Source organism: Somniosus microcephalus, chromosome 19 (assembly GCF_052327205.1).
Source record: "Somniosus microcephalus isolate GS21.2 chromosome 19, FLI_Smic_1.0, whole genome shotgun sequence".
In the NCBI taxonomy this organism is placed as follows: Eukaryota; Metazoa; Chordata; class Chondrichthyes; order Squaliformes; family Somniosidae; genus Somniosus; species Somniosus microcephalus.
Genome location: NC_141005.1, coordinates 40,749,308 through 40,767,124, shown reverse-complemented (window position 1 = coordinate 40,767,124; position 17,817 = coordinate 40,749,308). Strand labels below are relative to the sequence as shown.

The 17,817-nt window shown below is 46.1% G+C and overlaps 1 protein-coding gene across 2 annotated transcripts in view; it reads right to left on the bottom strand.

Moving 5' to 3' along the window:
- ccdc62 (coiled-coil domain containing 62) overlaps nt 1-17,817 on the bottom strand; it is a 46,048-nt gene continuing 28,231 nt past the window's right edge. The window contains exons 12-15 of one of the 2 annotated variants that reach the window (XM_085961680.1): nt 14,205-15,158; nt 12,943-13,126; nt 11,974-12,114; nt 1-2,976 (exon numbers count right to left, since the gene is read on the bottom strand). In XM_085961680.1, the coding sequence (XP_085817806.1) occupies nt 2,959-2,976; nt 11,974-12,114; nt 12,943-13,126; nt 14,205-15,158 (1,297 nt within the window). In that variant the 3' untranslated portion in view covers nt 1-2,958. The remainder of the gene's footprint in view (nt 2,977-11,973; nt 12,115-12,942; nt 13,127-14,204; nt 15,159-17,817) is intronic. The other variant, XM_085961681.1, reaches the window with a different exon arrangement.

Below are 17,817 nucleotides of genomic sequence, written 5' to 3'. Positions count from 1 at the left end.
AAAAAAGTTAATAGTTCAATATTTACAGGCTCAATTTTGAAGACTAATTCCAAAATAAAGCGTACATATTTTAAAACCTCCATTAAAAAAAAATCATTCAGAAAGAGTAATTAAATAAAGCTCAGTTAATAATTCAGGGTGCTATGGAGCTGTATAGACCAAGAATGAACCCCATCAGTCCCTAGCCCGTGCTAAATTCCTGATCTCAGCCCGAACATTGGTGGGATCACTACAATTGGCCGCTAAGCTAGAGTGAGGGAAGAAGAAAAAAAATCAACTGGCAAGAACCCCACTCGTGATCACTATCCAGGACTCCTGCTGGAATGTGCATATATGAATATCAAGTGAAGAGAGGGTCAGGCTTGCCTATGATGCCCCGGCCTCTCTGTTGACCTGCCAAATAGCCTACTCATTTTCACATGTGGAGAACAACTTCTTGGACAGGGTATCGAAGGGCTACTAGTGCCCGTTTCCCCTGGCTGGAGAGTCTAGAACCAGGGGGTCACAGTCTCAGAATAAGGGGTTGGCCATTTAGGACTGAGATGAGAAGAAATTTCTTCACTCAGAGGGTTGTGAATCTTTGGAATTCTCTACCCCAGAGGGCTGTGGAGGCTCGGTCGTTGAGCATATTCAAGGTGGAGATCAATAGATTTTTGGACACTAACCAAATCAAGGGATATGGGAATAGGGTGAAAAAGTAGAGTTGAAGTAGAAGATCAGCCATGATCTTATTGAATGGCGGAGCAGGCTCGAGGGGCTGTATGGCCGACTCCAGCTCCTGCTCCTATTTCTTATGTAAAACCATACCTCAATACAAGTGACCACTTTCAGGAGAGGGAGGGAAAAGTAATTACAGCAAAGATTAAATCTTCCCTGTGGATCACTCACATTTTCAATAGAATGTAATGGTAAACCTCCAATATGGGTTTTGCATGCAAATATGTTTATGGTATTTTGCATAACGAAGTAGTATTTCATTAACTGACATGATCAATGGCCCAAGTGTACTGTCTTTCTGAATCAGAGTCCTTCCTTAAAATCCTTTCAATAAGTTACACATCAGAAATGGATTCATTTTGCAATGTTTACATTTCAATAATGAAAGCCAGAGGCTTAGAAGGACAATGTTATGGACAGAGCCTTTTTTTAAATATAGAAGAACTTAAAAAGTAAAAAGAAAATAAAAAGTTAGATTGCAGCTCAAAGAACAAGACTGCTGTTTACATCTAGAAATACAAATTCACATTCAACCCAGTTTTTTATAGGTTGAACTACAGCATTCAAAATGAACACAAATCTGGAAGATCGGGAACAGTACTTTTTCAAATGGATCACCCACACTGCAGAGAGACTCATCTGCTGGGACAGTAGCAGCAATGCAAAAGAACAGGAGAAGTCCTCTACACGTCGATGGTTCATTGGAGTTTTTCTTTTCAGCTGATGCTATCACACACGCTTCATAGCTATGGTTGAAACTGAAAATCTTCAAAGTGTAACCAGCTGATTTGCTTAGGCCTCCCAGAATTCCTCCCAGTGAATTTCAGCTTTTCCATTTATTGGAATTGTACCTGCACATTAGGAGTCACAGTCAGAAGCATGTAAAACCAAAAATCTATGGTAAAGGAAAATTCTTTTGACTCTCTAGTACAGGAAACTTTCTGGTATCCGGCACTGATGGGACCGAGCTGGTGCCGTCACATCAAAACTGCTGTAGAAACCAGCGCCAATGTTAAAACATACGGAGCTTCTGAGCTCCGTCTGAAGCAACAAACCCTGTGCTTCAAAACAGTCGGCGCAGCTTGCAAGCGTCTCTGTAGCTAAGCAACAGCTTCAGCTAGACGCTTGCAGAGCCTGACTGGAGGAAAAAAAGCGACTAAAAGTAAAAAAAAACTTATCTGCACCAACTCCTGAATTTTGCCGGTGGATAGAGCTTTCCGGACATTTAACCTCCGGTTAAACGAAAGTTTCCTGTACTTCCTCTCCCATTCATCACTGAACACTGTGGTATGTTGACCCAACTATTGGACTGTAATATATACCACAGTCCCTGAACTTTGTGAATTGATCAAACTGATGCACCTATTCTCCATACTTAAAATTGCAAATCATTAAACAACTTAGCTCGAATGGAGGTATTGGGCAGATTTTGAATCTATACATTCAAAGTCTGGTCTTTTGGACTGGACTGGGGGCATTCGCCATAAATTGATCGTATGGATTTAGTTGTCTCTTAGACTTAATTGTAAGTCATAATTTGAGGAAATAGATTGCCTATCTCACTTTCCTTATTTTCTTTTGCCTTCATTCACTTATAGGAATTGCAACTAACTATAATGACTAACAACTTCATACTGACTTCCTTATTGGGGTTGAACCTGCAGTGTCAAAGAATACTGACTCCATCATTTAAAGAAACAGGGCACTCCCTCAACATTAGCATTGTCAGCTCTTCATTTGCGTATCTTTTAAGTACCCCAATCATATAATCAAGTATTGATTGAAACAGATTACACAAACAATAAAAATTATATATCCTAGCTTGTAAACAGCAACCTCAGTTTGTAGAAATGTTGTGATATTGCTCTTAAAGCACCACTTTGAACATGATTTTTTTTCCACATCTAGTTTCAATAGAAATGCTACTGTTAATCTGATCAGTGCTGTGATATTCACATGAAAATGAAACGTCTGCAGCTTGAAATGCCATTAGTATAGTTATCATTGCACACAAATAACTGTTTCCATGTATTTATTTGCAATTTTCATATCTGCATCCTAAAACACATCAGAATCTAGTCCATTGGTAAATATTAAGTAATTGTCACCAAAACTGGCAGTGTAATGTCCTTTCCATTGCAGTCAAAGGATCTTGTTACAGCATTTACTCCACTTTGCAATTTTCTGTCATTTTACCTCGTCAAGCAGGAGTATCATTTATTGAATGGATTTTCTCCTATATTAGAGTGAACCGCCATCCTGCAAAAACAAGATTGTATCATAATATTTTAGTCGGAAAGGATTTAAATATAGATCCCACAATACCCAAATTTACAACACATTGAATGATGCAACCTGACCTAAAATATGCCAAACCTCTTAACCGAGTCGTACCATTTCCCCATAAGTAATCCTCTGACTCCGACACCTCTGCTGTCTGATTTTTTTTTAACTAAATGTAATTAAATAATATTAAAGTCCGGGCATGGCATCACAAATGGTAGGTAACAGGTTTGATTCCCCACTCAGCTAAGTTTCCCATCTCAGCTATTGTGTTGAATAAGTGTGAAGTGAAGGTTTGGTCTCACCCAAAGATACTGGGGAAGGGAGAAAGATGGTTATGAAACAAAAATAAATTAGTTGGAGAATCTGAACTGGCCGTTGTTAAACAGCATTAATTCTTTGGACTATGTTCTTCTTTACACGCCTTAGAATTCAAGGCTAAGTCCACTGGATTGCTCTCCTACCAATTTAGTTAACTCATCCAAGAATTCTAGTAGATTTGTGAAGTATGATACGTGACTTCTAAATCTATGCTGACTACAGCTATGGAATCTGTTCTCATTACATCAGCAATGATAGCATCCCCTAAATTAGCTGCTCCGCTAACATGAAAACCTCACTGCCAATTACCAATTAGCGAATATATACCAACAGTTGCTGATCATGGTATTATACTTGCTGATCATGGTATTATACTAAGTTTGTACTAAATAATTTTAAATGGGGTGATGTTTTCCTCAAAAAAAAAAGCATAAAATGTAATGATTACATTTATTGAACAATCCAGCTTCCAATACAACAGATGTCAACACTTATCTGCAATGCTACAGTACTTTTTTTTATATTCGTTCATGGGATGTGATAGTCGCTGGCAATACCAGCATTTATTGCCCATCCCTAGTTGCCCTCGAGAAGGTGGTGGTGAGCCACCTTCTTGAACCGCTGCACTCAGTGTTGTGAAGGTACTCCCACAGTGCTGTTAGGGAGGGAGTTCCAGGATTTTGACCCAGCAACGATGAAGGATCGGCGATATACTTCTAAGTCAGGATGGTGTGTGACTTGGAGGGGAACTTGGAGGTGGTGGTGTTCCCATGCGCCTGCTGCCCTTGTCCTTCTAGGTGGTAGAGGTCGTGGGTTTGGGAGGTGCTGCCGAAGAAGCCTTGGCAAGTTGTTGCAGTGCATCTTGTAGATGGTACACACTGCAGCCATGGTACGCCGGTGGCGGAGGGAGTGAATGTTTAAGGTGGTGGATGGGGTGCCAATCAAGCGGGCTACTTTGTCTTGGATGGTGTCGAGCTTCTTGAGTGTTGTTGGAACTGCCTTCATCCAGGCAAGTGGGGAGTAATCCATCACACTCCTGACTTGTGTCTTGTAGATCTTGGAAAGGCTTTGGCGAGTCAGGAGGCGAGACACTCGCCGCAGAATACCCAGCCTCTGACCTGCTCTCGTTACCACAGTATTTATGTGGCTGGTCCAGTTAAGTTTCTGGTCAATGGTGACCCCCCAGGATGTTGATGGTGGGGGATTCGGCGATGGTAATGCCGTTGAATGTCAAGGGACGGTGGTTAGACGCTCGCTTGTTGGAGATAGTCATTGCCTGGCACTTATGTGGCGCGAATGTTACCTGCCACTTATCAGCCCAAGCCTGAACGTCATCCAGGTCTTGCTGTATGCGGGCATGGACTGCTTCATTATGAGAAGTTGCAAATGGCACTGAACACAGTGCAGTCATCAGCGAACATCCCCACTTCTGACCTTATGATGGAGGGAAGGCCATTGATGAAGCAGCTGAAGATGGTTGGGCCTAGGACACTGCCCTGAGGAACTCCTGCAGCGATGTCCTGGGGCTGTGATGATTGACCTCCAACCACCACAACCATCTTCCTTTGTGCTAGGTATGACTCCAACCAATGGAGAGTTTTCCCCCCCGATTCCCACTGACTTCAGTTTTACTAGGGCTCCTTGATGCCATACTCGGTCAAATGCTCACTTGATGTCAAGGGCAGTCACTCTCACCTCACCTGGAATTCAGCTCCTTTGTCCATGTTTGGACCAAGGTCGGGAGCCGAGTGGTCTTGGTGGAACCCATAGTGGGCATCAGTGAGTAGGTTATTGGTGAGTAAGTGCCATTTGATAGCACTGTCGACGACACCTTCCATCACTTTGCTGACGATTGAGAGTAGACTGATGGGGTGGTATTTGTCCTGCTTTTTGTGGACAGGACATACCTGGGCAGTTTTCCACATTGTCGGATAGATGCCAGTGTTATAGCTGTACTGGAACAGCTTGGCTAGAGGCGCGGCTAGTTCTGGAGCATGATAGCAGGGATGTTGTCGGGGCCCACAGCCTTTGCTGTATCCAGTGCACTCAGCCGTTTCTTGATATCATGTGGAGTGAATCGAATTGACTGAAGACTGGCTTCTGTGGTGGTGGGGACCTCAGGAGGAGGCCGATATGGATCATCCACTCGGCACTTCTGGCTGAAGATGACTGAAAACGTTTCAGATTTGTCTTTTGCACTCACGTGCTGGGCTCCACCATCACTGAGGATGGGGATATTCATGGAGCCTCCTCCTCCCGTTAGTTGTTTAATGGTCCACCACCATTCATGACGTGGCAGGACTGCAGAGCTTTGATCTGATCCGTTGATTGTGGGATCACTTAGCTCTGTCTATAGCATGCTGCTTCCATTTTTTAGCATGCATGTAGTCCTGTGTTGCAGCTTCCCCAGGTTGGCACCGCATTTTTAGGTATGCCTGGTGCTGCTCCTGGCATGCTCTTCTACACTCCTTATTGAACCAGGGTTGGTCCCCTGGCTTGATGGTAATGGTACAGTGAGGGATATGCCGGGCCATGAGGTTACAGATTGTGGTGGAGTACAATTCTGCTGCTGCTGATGGCCCACAGCGCCTCATGGATGCCCAGTTTTGAGCTGCTAGATCTGTTCTGAATCAATCCCATTTAGCACGGTGGTAGTGCCACACAACACAATGGAGGGTGTCCTCAGTGTGAAGACGGGACTTCGTCTCCACAATGACTGAGGGGTGGTCACTGCTACCAATGCTGTCATGGACAGATGCATCTGCAACAGGTAGATTGGTGAGGACAAGATCAAGTAGGTTTTTCCCTTTGTGTTGGTTCTCTCACCACCTGTCGCAGGCCCAGACTGGTAGCTATGTCCTTCAGGACTCGGCCAGCTCAGTCAGTAGTGGTGCTACCGAGCCACTCTTGGCGATGGACATTGAAGTCCACCACCCAGAGTACATTCTGTGCCCTTGCTGCTCTCAGTGCTTCTTCCAAGTGCTGTTCAACACGGAGGAGTACTGATTCATCAGCTGAGGGAGGGCAGTAGGTGGTAATCAGCAGGTTTCCTTGCCCATGCTTGACCTGAAGCCATGAGACTTCATGGGGTCCAGAGTCTATGTTGAGGACTCCCAGGGCCACTCCTTCCCGACTGTACCGCCACCCCTGGTGGGTCTGTCCTGCCGGTGGGACAGGATATACCCAGGGATGGTGATGGAGGAGTTTGGGACATTGGCTGAAAGGTATGATTCTGTGAGTATGAATATGTCAGGCTGTTGCTTGACTAACCTGTGGATCAGCTCTCCCAATTTTGGCACATGTCCCCAGATGTTGGTGAGGAGGACATTGTAGGGTCGACTGGGCTGGGTGTGCCGTTGTCGTGTCCGTAGCCAGTGTCGAGGTCGATGCCGGGTGGTCCGTCCGGTTTTTTTATTCTTGTTTTTCGTAGCAGTTTTTTTACAACTGAGTGGCTTGCTAGGCCATTTCAGAGGGCAGTTAAGAGTCAACCACATTGCTGTGGGTCTGGAGTCACATATAAGCCAGAGCAGAATGGCAGATTTCCTTCCCTGAAGGACATTAGTGAACCAGATGGGTTTTTACGATAATCCAATAGTTTCATGTCGCCATTACTGATACTAGCTTTTTACTCCAGATTTATTTAATTAACTGAATTTAAATTCCCCAGCTGCCGTGGTGGGATTTGAACTTACGTCTCCAGATTATTAGGCCAGTCCTCTGGATTACTAGTCCAGTAACACCCACTATGCTACCATTCCCGTGAAAGGTGTGGAACAAATACAGCAGGAATTGTGATCATTCTGTACCTCTTTTGTGCCAAGAAAAAAACAACAGTATCTGCTAAGTAAGATGCTGTCTTACTGTTCATTTCTTTGCTTTCCATTTTGGGAAACATATTACAGGGAAAGGAGTGAAAGTACCTTTAAAAGAACAGCATCATAACAAGACTAATGCCATTGTTAAAACAATGGGATTCATATTTCACATCCCACATACAATGATATTACACAAGTAATTTGTTTGGAAATGACTTTTATAGCTATTCCTTTCCGATCCATTCTGTCCTGTATATTGTGACAGAGAATAGCACAGCACTGAAGGAGGCCATTCGGCCCGTCGAGTCTGCAGCAGCTCTTTCGAAGAGCAGTGACAATGACACACTAGCAGTGAAAATATGGAAAACACTCTTGTCTAACTCAAAAGGTGTAAATTTCAGTTTCATTATCTCCACCCAAACTAACTTCAACCTTTATGAAACCAGGGGAAAACAATCAATATAACTGGAAAATAGACATTCCCTTACAATTCAAAACCTGAAGGTTTTATAAAATGATAGTACCGATAATTGCATTAAACCAGCTTTAGGCAATTTCTATATTACTACAAGAAAAGTAACATGGCAGACATTTCCTATCTGTCACATCACATTTTCATCTCACACTTTGGCTCAAGTTTCTTAAATCAACAAATCAGAAGCAAAGCACCAACAAATCAACCATAAGCAGCAACCGTAATCAATAAAATAAAGCAGAACCTGTACCAATCAAATCACATAAAATCTATAATATTAAAAATCTTAGGTCTGCCCGCACTTCCCGTCAACCTTTTACATTATAAATTCCTATGTCCACACTTATAATGGAAACCACATATGTAAAACTTATCGTGCTGTAACTACATGCTCCCCTCCAGTGAAGGCAATGCAGTATGTTTTACATTATTCAAGTGACAGGTGGTTTCCAATAGGCACATAAGTAGGAGAGGTGGATCGTTCTGAGCACACCCATGTTTAAAATAAAGGCCATTTTAAACGAGTGAAAACTTACATTTGTTTAAAATCTGGGCACACATTTTTAAGTTATAGAGGCAATAAATTAATGTTCACAGCACAAACGAAATCCATCCCTCACACTTTGAGAGGAAATAAATGCTTCTAGTTGAAAATAGTTGCCAGCAGTGAGTTACAATCAAAAATTCAATCGAGTAATTTGGGAGCTAGCACCAGAAATAATGACCGTAAAAGCTGGCGGATTATCATAAAAATCCAATTGGTTCACTAACATTCATCAGGGAAGGGAATCTGCCACCCAGTCTGGCCTTAATGTATCTCTAGCCCAACAATATGTGGCTGACTCTTAATGCTTTCTGGAGTGAGAGTGACCTAGCAAACCATTCAGTTGCCAAGGCAACCAGGAATGGGCAATAAATGCTGCCTTGCCAGTGTCATCCATTTCCTGGAACAAATTTTTTTTTAGCAATTTGTGAAAGTTACAAACCAAAAAACTAAAGCTTGAGTGGAATTTGAGCAGGAGCAGAGCTCCAACTGAATGGCTGCCTAAAGTTATTTCCAAAGATACTATTCTTTACAATAGAGCCTCAATTTTTTTCTTCTGGTGGCAGATAGGAACTATCATCGATTTTGCAACAAATTTAAGATTTTTTTCCCCTTTGAACTCGCACCAAATAGTTAGAAGGTTTAGAGATTGGGCGTACTGTTTAATTCATTCATTTACAAATAAAATTACTGATTTCAGGTTCCATTAATTGGCACGACTGTGCCTTAACTAGATTACTGTTCAAGCTTTACAAATACAGTTTACCATTCCTACAAGTCCTCATCTAGCCAAAGCTTTAGAATCAAGAAATTTTAAACCACAGAAACCATACGCTATTACAAATCCCATGGGTAAAAGAAGACACCAGCTTTACACACTGAATGGAGAAAGACAAAGGAGCAAAAAGGTGAAACCATTTTCATTTATCAAATCCAAATCTTCCTAAAGTAGATTAAAAGAAGTCACACTGAAAGCAGCTTACAAAGATTTACCCAACAGATTTTGTTTAGGAAGTGACGAGAGGGAATACAATAAGAAAACTAGGTCAATGTGGTTTTAGGTTGCCGTTTCCTTTAAACAATAGACTATTATCTTCTAAGGGGACTCTGAAAATGAAATAAAACTTGAGTTGTATGGTAAATTATGTCAAAATTTGAGCAGTTTAGGTATCTTTCCCCATGACTGTTCACTCTCCTCGTCTCCAATCTCCCCTTCAAAATTAACTCCTGGAGTCATCATGATATTTTCCTTGGTCAAGGGCTCAGGATTGTCCAACCTGTGAATCTCCACAGAGTGTAATTTTTCTGCCTCAGTTGACCAGTCAGAATGTACTCCAGTGATGTGCAAGGGACCCCTCTTCTGCCATGAGTTTTGCAAATTTGCTTCTTAGGGGAAAACCCAACTGTAAGTGTCAGTCAATACTAGCATCTAATATCGATGCATTTAAGGGGAAGCTAGTTAAGTACATGAGGGAGAAAGGAACAGAAGGATATGTTGATAGGGCGAGATGAAGTAAGGTGGGAGGTGGCTCATGTGGAGCAAACACTGGCATAGACCTGTTGGGCCGAATGGCCTGTTTCTGTGCTGTAAATATGAGGTACAACTACGTAAACTCTGGTATCCTATTTTAGAGTGCAGGGCCAGAACAGTAGCTAACAAGTCACTTACTAAGCATCTATATTTTAGGAACCATTCATAAAGTTTATTTACATGAATACACTGAATAGCTAAAAACTTTGTCACCTACAAATAATGTAAAAAAATCTAATTTTGCACCTATATTTCAACATTTTCTTCCATACAAATTTCTAATATTTAGTGTCTTTTTAAAAGCTACTAGCTCATTACCTGTGTCAAAGTTCACAGATAAAAATTAAAATTAATTTGGGAAAATACTTTGTGGTATACTGTATCTCCTCCCTGTATTGTGATGTGGTGAAACATGGGGATCCAGGCAGTCTTTCTTTGGTTAAAATCCATGGTAAGCAGTAGCTCTGAAACTTAAAAAAGCACCTCCCACCCACTTTAAAAAACAAAAGACATGATGTCTCCCCACCCCAGTTGTTACTGAATGAAACAAAAGCAGAAAATGTAAAAGTACTCCATTTTCCAGGCATACCATACACAATATAAAAAATGATTTTACCGTATTTGTACCCGTTTCTCTAAAATCCACAAGTGTCCCAGTCTAGCTCTCACACCAACACTCATAAATCGGGTGGGGGAGAAGAGAAGAGGGATCTTGCTTTTTGCAGGGTTGTTTGGTCTAGTGAGTGGGTGGCATTGAGCAATTCTCAGGAATGGGGAGGAAACTGGTTTGTTGGGCAGAGGGGTGGTGATGGCATCTGTGCTGTGTTCATTAATGGCCCCTGAAGAGTGGGAGCACGTCTTAAGTCGGTGCACAGGTTGACTTCGGATCAGGATTGAGAAGACAGTCGAATTCTCGAGGCTGAACCGTTTGGCCAACGTTCTCACGAGCACTGCTGTTTTTTTCATTTGTTGAAATAAAACAAGCAGGTACCCTAGCTCTTAACATTTTGCTTTCCCTCAAATTTCCTTTTTTTGTACAAGGGATTTACACAATCTTTCAGGGCATGGGTTGATACAAAGTTATTTCTATATTACAGACTACATAAAACTTGCAGGTTGAGACATTTGCGGTCCACATATAGTTATATACTTGTGTACGTTATTGTGCTCGGTGATGGGGTTGAGGTCCTTCTAAGTCAGAGGGCTGAGGGTTTAAATGCTTACCTCCAGATTCTGTCTCCTTCTCAAGATGGTGCGTGAAACCAGGGCAGTAAATGCAAATGTTCATCAGCAACCACTTTTCCCTGGTTTGACTCATGATTTGGTGGCTAATCTGCAGTATTAGGATGGGAAGAGATGCCTTACAAACTTGAACTTTCCCTGGACAGGGAAATTAAAGTAGCGAGAGCTTGACAGCCCGATGTAAAGCAACTCATCGCCATCCGTGCACGCTGTGACATCGGTTTGGTCTTGCAATTCCACAGGAGCAATAAAACATTCACGGTCATGTGTTATTAGAGCCCAAATCAGATCCAAGAAAGGGGGTGGACAGAATATTTTAATTGTAGTATAGATACCAAATTTTCAACATAAATTAACTTTTAACTGGGATGGCAGGAATGACGTATGAGGAGAGATTGGGTCAATTGGGCTTATACTCACTGGAGTTTAGAAGAATGAGAGGGGATCTCATTGAAACTTATAAAATTCTAACAGGACTAAACAGACTAGATGCAGGAAGGATGTTCCCGATGGTGGGGGAGTCCAGAACCAGGGGTCACAGTCTAAAGATAAGGGGTAAGCCATTTAGGACTGAGATGAGGAGGAATTTCTTCACCCAGAGAGTGGTGAACCTGTGGAATTCTCTACCACAGAAGGCAGTTGAGGCCAATTCATTAAATATATTCAAGAAGGAGTTGGATATATTTCTTAAGGCTAAAGGGATCAAGGGATATGGGGAGAAAGCAGGGACAGGGTACTGAATTTGGATGATCAGCCATGATCTCATTGAATGGCGGAGCAGGCTCGAGGGGCCGAATGGCCTACTCCTGCTCCTATCTTCTATGTTTCTATACTTCAAATCATGCTAAAGAGCTGTTTGGGGAGGACAGAGTGAAGAGAAATCAAATAGTGGGAAGTTTAAAAAAAAAAAATCTGCAGTTTAATTATTGTGATGGCATCATTTTTTGGTCGCGAAGTACAGCCTATATGAGGTAGGTTTCTCAATTTACATATCATCGTTCTTTACCTTCAAAATACAGAAATAATTTTGTGGAAGCTCACTTACCCGTACATTGCTGTTGCTGCTCGTACAGGATGACAAGCCAAGAGGAAGCTGAGTGCTGCGCTCTAGGCTAGCGACCATCTGTCGAGATTCGGCCAGCAGGCGTTGCAGTTTAGTAGTTGGTGAACAGTCCTCTCGATAAGTCTTAAGAGAATTTGACAAGCCTCATTAACTTAGATCAACACAAAGGCACATTGTTTAGTAGTTCTTATTCACAAAATATATCTTGCATAATGAATGCAAGTTAATTTGCGACCCATCCTGTTCGTTCGAACAAAAAAACTGCACTTAACGTACAAGAGTATCTAGCTCGGCAAGTAAGGAATTCAAAGATTCCAAAATAAACTCCGTTCTAAGTTGATCACTGAAAGATTTTGTTAAACAAAAATAAGTTTAAATATCTGAGGACCCTCCCCCTCCCATTTAACACACAGTTATATAAATAATGCAAGCTTTGGCTTCCAGAAGCTGTTTTTCAGCAGTTACTGTATTAGCATGTAGTTTGTGTACATTCAGGTCAAAACTCAACAGGGTACAAGGCCTTTTCAAATACACTGTCATAAAGTAGAACATTAACTGCTTATATATTCTGACAAAGGGACGACACCTGAAACGTTACCTCGTCTGTTCTCTGCACAGATGCTGCCTGACCTATTGAGTGTTTCCAGCATTTTCTGTTTTTGTTTCCCATTTCTAGCGCATGCAGTTTTTTTTTGCTTTTTATTAACTGATCCTTGTTGGTTGGTTTCATGGTTGTATAATAAAAAATTCAGAATGTACTGTTTTGCAAATATTATCCATATAGGCCTTTTAAGATTGCCATTGGGCTATGTCTAAGCAATTGTGTACTGTACTTGAAAATTACCCATACTAGTAAATCTTTCTAAGGATACCAGTGCTGGCAAAGGCTCTTACTGATTATAATTGTTTCCTTCTCTAGTGATAAATCTTTAGTAGACTGTAAAAACTTACATTATTAGCAGACACCATTCCACTGTCCTCATTAGCATTCACTCTCACTGGTGAAACAGAGTCATTCGCGCAAAGGTCACCGTGGAGGCTGCTCTTTCCCCTTGGCCTTTCTCTGATTGGCGATGAATTCATGGAACGCAGTGGTGACTCCAGACCAAATGAGTTCAGTTCCAGCCTTTCCTCACTGTTAGTGGTATAGGAAGAATAAATGTAAAGGGAAACGTTGTTTCAAAGTTACTGAGTTCTATCTATCTCCCATAAATGGCCCCGATTTTAACTAAGTGGATTCCCCGCTCAGGCCCGAGTTAAAATTACAGTCGGGTCTCAATGGTGTCATTGGGCCACAACATGCATATGTAAAGAAGGACCCTGTGGCTCCAGGTGCCTGTCTTGCTGCCAGCTCAGGAGAGCAGGTTAAAATTGCAGATGTTGCGATTATGGCAGCTTTTGGACAGGTAAGAGCCAGGGTGATTTTAATTGTCCACCCGCCAGGTTTCTGCTGAGCGAGTAGGGTTAAAATTCCATCGACTCAAGTCATAAAATGCAACAACATGAGAAGTAATGCAGGGTGAAATCCAGCTAGAAAAGTTCAAAGAGCCAAACTCTGCTTGACCAGATCTCCTAGCTAATTTCTAAAGAAGCAGTGGCTTGAATTTTTCTCTCTCTCCAATGTTCTCTTATTGTCTGCAGATAGTGGTGACAAATTATAGAGTAAACAATTCCACAGGCACCTGGTAGCACTCCAATACCTAAGTGCTCATTCTTGATATGTGAGCCTAAACAGCAGCAGTAGGCGATTCAAACACAGAGGGAATGACTTTCAAATCCAATTAGTCCTCACCCAATGCTTCCAAAATGCACTTAGCAAAAGAGATTATGTGCTCAAGTCTCTAGAGTGGAGCTTGAACTCACAACCTACTCACTCAGAGGCGAGAGTGCTAATAGTGAGCGTAGTCTGACACCTAAAACGGTGATCAGTCAAAAAATTCATACAACTCAACATTCTCCCTCCCAATTAATGTACAGGGAATAAAGTAGTGCATCAGCAAATACAGGTACTTCCAAATAAGTGGTACATACTGCACTGAACCCATATACATTTGCAACATTTAGTCTGGATATGCCTTGCTGTGGTGCAGTTCAGAATCCTACTATGGCTTTCCTAAGATTTAAAATGAAAGTCATCCCAAAGTGCTCTGCTATCGATGGCTGCCCTTTTAATCCTTAGACAATTTTTTTTTTTACAACTGAAGTTATCGCACCTCTTTTTCTCCACAGTAGTAGGACTGTCTAACCCACGTGAGGATCCCGAACCATCATTTAGGTACAGCCACCACAAGTCCTTTACATCTACAGCTGGCTGAAAAGGCTTTATCCAATCTTGTTCTGTGATCAGAGGATCCTGTTCGGTGTCATTCCTTGTATGAGGCCGAATCATTTCTTCACTCATTCCACATTCATTCAGTTCATGACTGTATTTGTCTTCTGAAGCCTTCGCTGCTTCTTTGGATGACACAATAGAAGTTGCACTTGGCTTGGAACCAAGAGAGTGATGGTTATCTACTGAAATAGTGGTTAAGATGGCTTTGCAATGGCAAGAGTTGCTGCAGCTAGGACTGTGATGATCAGTGTTTATATAAGCTATATTATTATGTTGTTCCATACATTCTGTGATATTGGGATTAGGAGATCCTTCAAATTTCCATTTTTGCTTCTTTGAAGCTTGCTGTAAATTGTCATCTCTTGCCTGAGGTGAGCTACAATTGTTTGCAGTTGTATATTTGAAACTTTGTTTTGGCATAACATATTTTGTAGGTTTTTTAATAGAATCATTAGCATTAGTTTGAAGTGTATAGGTCTTGAATGTCAGATTTCCATTAGCAGACTGATCAAAGTCAATAGGAAAGATAGTTTGAGCATTTACACATTCGGACGAGGTACAAGTTCTGCAATTGAGAGTGTTGCCCACTTGTGTGACCAATAAGTGGCCCTGCTGTTTGGTATTATTTGGAATTAATTCACCATTGTGGTTCTGCATTGATTTGACTGTTTCTTCTTTGTGTCTATTGGTCATGCAATCTTTTTTATGTTCTTTGCTTGCCTCCTTTTTCCATTTTTTAATGACCATGTCATTTTTGTGTTCTTGTCCCTCTATCTCATTCTGTCCATTCCTGCTCTGTGCCATACAGTTGGAGCCTGAGAGAAGTCTACTTGAACTTAAAGAAAAAAAGTACATCAAACAGGATCAACGGCAAGAGCTCGTGATTAAGTTTTCATAGCCCCTTTATTGAATTTTTCAAATTTTAATACTGCACAACTCTTAAAAGCACCAAGTGAAGATCTTAAAAGTCAATTGGTGCTGAAAGAACCAGATAGATAAACATAAAAATGTCACTATAATTAGAAAATCTGTATTTGTGATTATACTATAAATTCAGAGAAAGTTTTCAGCTTTATATTCTACTAGCTGGAGTGCCCGGCGGTGCCGAGGCTTTTTCGAGGGCATGTTGTTGTTGGAAGAGAGAGAGGGGGCGAGCGGCTGGGGGGGAAGAGGGGGCGAGCGGCTGGGGGGGAAGAGGGGGCGAGCGGCTGGGGGGGAAGAGGGGGCGAGCGGCTGGGGGGGAAGAGGGGGCGAGCGGCTGGGGGGAAGAGGGGGCGAGCGGCTGGGGGGAAGAGGGGGCGAGCGGCTGGGGGGAAGAGGGGGCGAGCGGCTGGGGGGAAGAGGGGGCGAGCGGCTGGGGGGAAGAGGGGGCGAGCGGCTGGGGGGAAGAGGGGGCGAGCGGCTGGGGGGGAAGAGGGGGCGAGCGGCTGGGGGGAAGAGGGGGCGAGCGGCTGGGGGGAAGAGGGGGCGAGCGGCTGGGGGGAAGAGGGGGCGAGCGGCTGGGGGGAAGAGGGGGCGAGCGGCTGGGGGGAAGAGGGGGCGAGCGGCTGGGGGGAAGAGGGGGCGAGCGGCTGGGGGGAAGAGGGGGCGAGCGGCTGGGGGGAAGAGGGGGCGAGCGGCTGGGGGGAAGAGGGGGCGAGCGGCTGGGGGGAAGAGGGGGCGAGCGGCTGGGGGGAAGAGGGGGCGAGCGGCTGGGGGGAAGAGGGGGGCGAGCGGCTGGGGGGAAGAGGGGGCGAGCGGCTGGGGGGAAGAGGGGGCGAGCGGCTGGGGGGAAGAGGGGGCGAGCGGCTGGGGGGAAGAGGGGGCGAGCGGCTGGGGGGAAGAGGGGGCGAGCGGCTGGGGGGAAGAGGGGGCGAGCGGCTGGGGGGAAGAGGGGGCGAGCGGCTGGGGGGAAGAGGGGGCGAGCGGCTGGGGGGAAGAGGGGGCGAGCGGCTGGGGGGAAGAGGGGGCGAGCGGCTGGGGGGAAGAGGGGGCGAGCGGCTGGGGGGGAAGAGGGGGCGAGCGGCTGGGGGGGAAGAGGGGGCGAGCGGCTGGGGGGGAAGAGGGGGCGAGCGGCTGGGGGGAAGAGGGGGCGAGCGGCTGGGGGGAAGAGGGGGCGAGCGGCTGGGGGGAAGAGGGGGCGAGCGGCTGGGGGGAAGAGGGGGCGAGCGGCTGGGGGGAAGAGGGGGCGAGCGGCTGGGGGGAAGAGGGGCGAGCGGCTGGGGGGAAGAGGGGGCGAGCGGCTGGGGGGAAGAGGGGGCGAGCGGCTGGGGGGAAGAGGGGGCGAGCGGCTGGGGGGAAGAGGGGGCGAGCGGCTGGGGGGAAGAGGGGGCGAGCGGCTGGGGGGAAGAGGGGGCGAGCGGCTGGGGGGAAGAGGGGGCGAGCGGCTGGGGGGGAAGAGGGGGCGAGCGGCTGGGGGGGAAGAGGGGGCGAGCGGCTGGGGGGGAAGAGGGGGCGAGCGGCTGGGGGGGAAGAGGGGGCGAGCGGCTGGGGGGGAAGAGAGAGCGAGCGGCTGGGGGGGAAGAGAGAGCGAGCGGCTGGGGGGGAAGAGAGAGCGAGCGGCTGGGGGGGAAGAGAGAGCGAGCGGCTGGGGGGGAAGAGAGAGCGAGCGGCTGGGGGGGAAGAGAGAGCGAGCGGCTGGGGGGGAAGAGAGAGCGAGCGGCTGGGGGGAAGAGAGAGCGAGCGGCTGGGGGGAAGAGAGAGCGAGCGGCTGGGGGGAAGAGAGAGCGAGCGGCTGGGGGGAAGAGAGAGCGAGCGGCTGGGGGGAAGAGAGAGCGAGCGGCTGGGGGGAAGAGAGAGCGAGCGGCTGGGGGGAAGAGAGAGCGAGCGGCTGGGGGGAAGAGAGAGCGAGCGGCTGGGGGGAAGAGAGAGCGAGCGGCTGGGGGGAAGAGAGAGCGAGCGGCTGGGGGGAAGAGAGAGCGAGCGGCTGGGGGAAGAGAGAGCGAGCGGCTGGGGGGAAGAGAGAGCGAGCGGCTGGGGGGAAGAGAGAGCGAGCGGCTGGGGGGAAGAGAGAGCGAGCGGCTGGGGGGAAGAGAGAGCGAGCGGCTGGGGGGAAGAGAGAGCGAGCGGCTGGGGGGAAGAGAGAGCGAGCGGCTGGGGGGAAGAGAGAGCGAGCGGCTGGGGGGAAGAGAGAGCGAGCGGCTGGGGGGAAGAGAGAGCGAGCGGCTGGGGGGGAAGAGAGAGCGAGCGGCTGGGGGGAAGAGAGAGCGAGCGGCTGGGGGGAAGAGAGAGCGAGCGGCTGGGGGGAAGAGAGAGCGAGCGGCTGGGGGGAAGAGAGAGCGAGCGGCTGGGGGGAAGAGAGAGCGAGCGGCTGGGGGGAAGAGAGAGCGAGCGGCTGGGGGGAAGAGAGAGCGAGCGGCTGGGGGGAAGAGAGAGCGAGCGGCTGGGGGGGAAGAGAGAGCGAGCGGCTGGGGGGGAAGAGAGAGCGAGCGGCTGGGGGGAAGAGAGAGCGAGCGGCTGGGGGGGAAGAGAGAGCGAGCGGCTGGGGGGAAGAGAGAGCGAGCGGCTGGGGGGAA